The 2352-nt window shown below is 66.4% G+C and overlaps 1 protein-coding gene across 1 annotated transcript; it reads left to right on the top strand.

The window, feature by feature from the left end:
- Positions 1–102: 102 nt before the first annotated feature.
- LOC123256594 (phosphatidylinositol 3-kinase regulatory subunit gamma-like) lies at positions 103–2348 on the top strand (the record flags this gene model as incomplete). The annotated part of the gene is made up of 3 exons (XM_044685179.1): positions 103–228; positions 1503–1645; positions 2168–2348. Coding segments are annotated over 3 exons (450 nt in total), but the record flags the coding sequence as incomplete, so codon positions are not given.
- Positions 2349–2352: the final 4 nt, after the last annotated feature.

Here is a 2352-nt window from a genome sequence, read left to right as displayed (position 1 = left end):
GGGACATGGGGGACACTTGGGGGCCAGAGGAGGCACGGGAGGCACGGGGTGGGCACAGACGGGGCTCGGGGGGTCGTCAGCGCCTCCTTCCTCGCCCGGCAGGACCAGCTGGTGAAGGAGGACAACATCGACGCGGTGGGCACCAAGCTGCAGGAGTACCACTCGCAGTACCAGGACAAGAGCCGAGAGTACGACCGGCTCTACGAGGAGTACACGCGCACCTCGCAGGTGGGCAGCAGACCCTGCGGCCAGCAGTGGGGGCCCGGGACAAGCCCGATGGGTAGGGGAAGCCCCCGGGAGCCCCAGAGAGGGGCTGCTTGGGCGTGGGGGGCGGCTTGGGGGACAGCCGGGGGCCGGAGCCCAGGCGGGAGAGGAGGACGTTCTTCTCCGGCCGGCCTCGGCTGGCTTGCTCGCATCCTGCGTGTCTGAGGAGGGACGTGGGCCAGGCCGGCCGAGCCGGGGAAGGGCCTCCCGACGGCGTCCTTACGCTGATGGTGGCTGGGGGGGCCCAGGCTTCCTTTTCTCTCACCTGCCACCTTCAGGAAGGGCAGAGCAACGGGGTGAAGTGACTTGGCCAGGGGCACACATCTAGGAAGGGTCTGAGGCCACATTTGAACCCGGGACCCCCCATCTCCAGGCCTGGCTCTCCATCCACTGAGCCAGTCCCCCGGGGCCCCCCAGCTCTACTTTTCTGTGTTAACATTCGCCGTCGGGTAACAGCGAGGCCAGAACCCCTTCCCCAAAGAGCACGGGAGCTCCATGGTGAGGAAGGAAGAGCCGCCGGGAGGAGGGCTGAGGGGTGCCAGGGAGAGGCTCCGGGGAGCCTCAAGGAGGAAGGAGGCAAAGCGGGAGAGACCAGGGGCGCGGGGGGTGCTCGGAGCTGCCGAGAAGCAGACTGGACAAGAAAAGGCCGTCCTTTGGCCATGGAGGGCGACAAGCATCCCTGGGCTGTGGCACATTGTGGGGAGGGGGCCAGGCCGCCAGGGGGAGGGGGCCAGGACAGCCCTGCAGGCAGTGCCATAAAGGAGCCCAAGAAGGTGGCGTCCACTGAGCGGCGCCACAAAAGTCCAGTGAGGAGGGGCGAGAAGAGGGCCTGCGAGGAGCCCAGGAGTGAGCAGGGGAGTGAGGCCGTGCCTGGCACCGGACATGATTTGGAAAGGGGGATCCACCCAGGATGTGACACCGAGGAAGCAGGGGGGGCTTCCAGGCCTGGAGACTTTGGGATGAGCCTGAAGGAAGGAGCTCAAGGTGGCTCAGGGGATGGAGAGCCAGGCCTGGAAATGGGGGGTGCTGGGTCCAATGTGGCCTCGGGCTCTTCCTCGCTGCATGACCCTGGACGAGTCACTTGACCCCCCTCGCCTTGTGCCTTGGAGCCAGTGCCCAGTATCGGTCCCGAGATGGGAGGGTCGCCAGGCACCCCGAGGCTCCGGGCCTCACCTCGTGCGCAGGGCCCCGGCCTGGCCCGCTAAAAAGCTTCTTGTGTCCTCCTCGTCCTCTCCCAGGAGATCCAGATGAAGAGGACGGCCATCGAAGCCTTCAACGAGACCATCAAGATATTCGAGGAGCAGTGCCAGACCCAGGAGCGCCAGAGCAAGGACTACATCGAGCGCTTCCGCAGGGAGGGCAACGACAAGGAGATCGAGCGGTGAGTGCCGGCGGCCCGCGGGGGCAGCCGCCCTGGGACAGCCACCAAACGGGGCTCTGGTGGCCGGGGAGCTCCGGCCGGCCACGGAGGACCACAGAAACCTTGCCGGGCCTTGGAAACGGACCCATGGCAGGGGGAGGGCCGGGGCCACGGCCTGGGCCTCCGGCCAGAGGCCACCCTGGGCATCTCCCTGCGGGGGCCAACGGGGGCTTCTGTAGCTTCAGCCGATGCGGGCAGGAGGTTTGGTCGTCCACTTGCTCAGCCCTGTTCCTCCGGCCCTTCGTGCCTCTTTAACCAAAGGAGCAGCAGGGCTGGGCAGTGGGGTCAAGGGACTTGGCCAGGGTCACACCGCTAGGAAGGGTCTGAGGCCACCCTTGAACCCAGGACCTCCTGTCCGCGGCCCTCCTTTCCCTTCCCCCAAGTCTCAGCCCCTCCTGCGACCTGGGGCCCTTCTGGGGGGCCGAGGGTGAGGGGTCCGGCGGCCCCTCCCTTTGTCCCCGACAGGCCGCCCTGTCTCCGCAGGATAATGATGAACTACGAGAAGTTGAAATCCCGCCTGGGTGAAATCCATGACAGCAAAATGCGGCTGGAGCAGGACCTGAAGAAGCAGGCCCTGGACAACCGCGAGACGGACAAGAAGATGAACAGCATCAAGCCGGACCTGATTCAGCTCCGCAAGATCCGGGACCAGTACCTCGTGTGAGTGG

This window comes from Gracilinanus agilis, unplaced genomic scaffold (genome assembly GCF_016433145.1).
Source record: "Gracilinanus agilis isolate LMUSP501 unplaced genomic scaffold, AgileGrace unplaced_scaffold642, whole genome shotgun sequence".
NCBI lineage: Eukaryota > Metazoa > Chordata > Mammalia > Didelphimorphia > Didelphidae > Gracilinanus > Gracilinanus agilis.
This window is presented reverse-complemented; position numbering and strand designations above follow the sequence as displayed.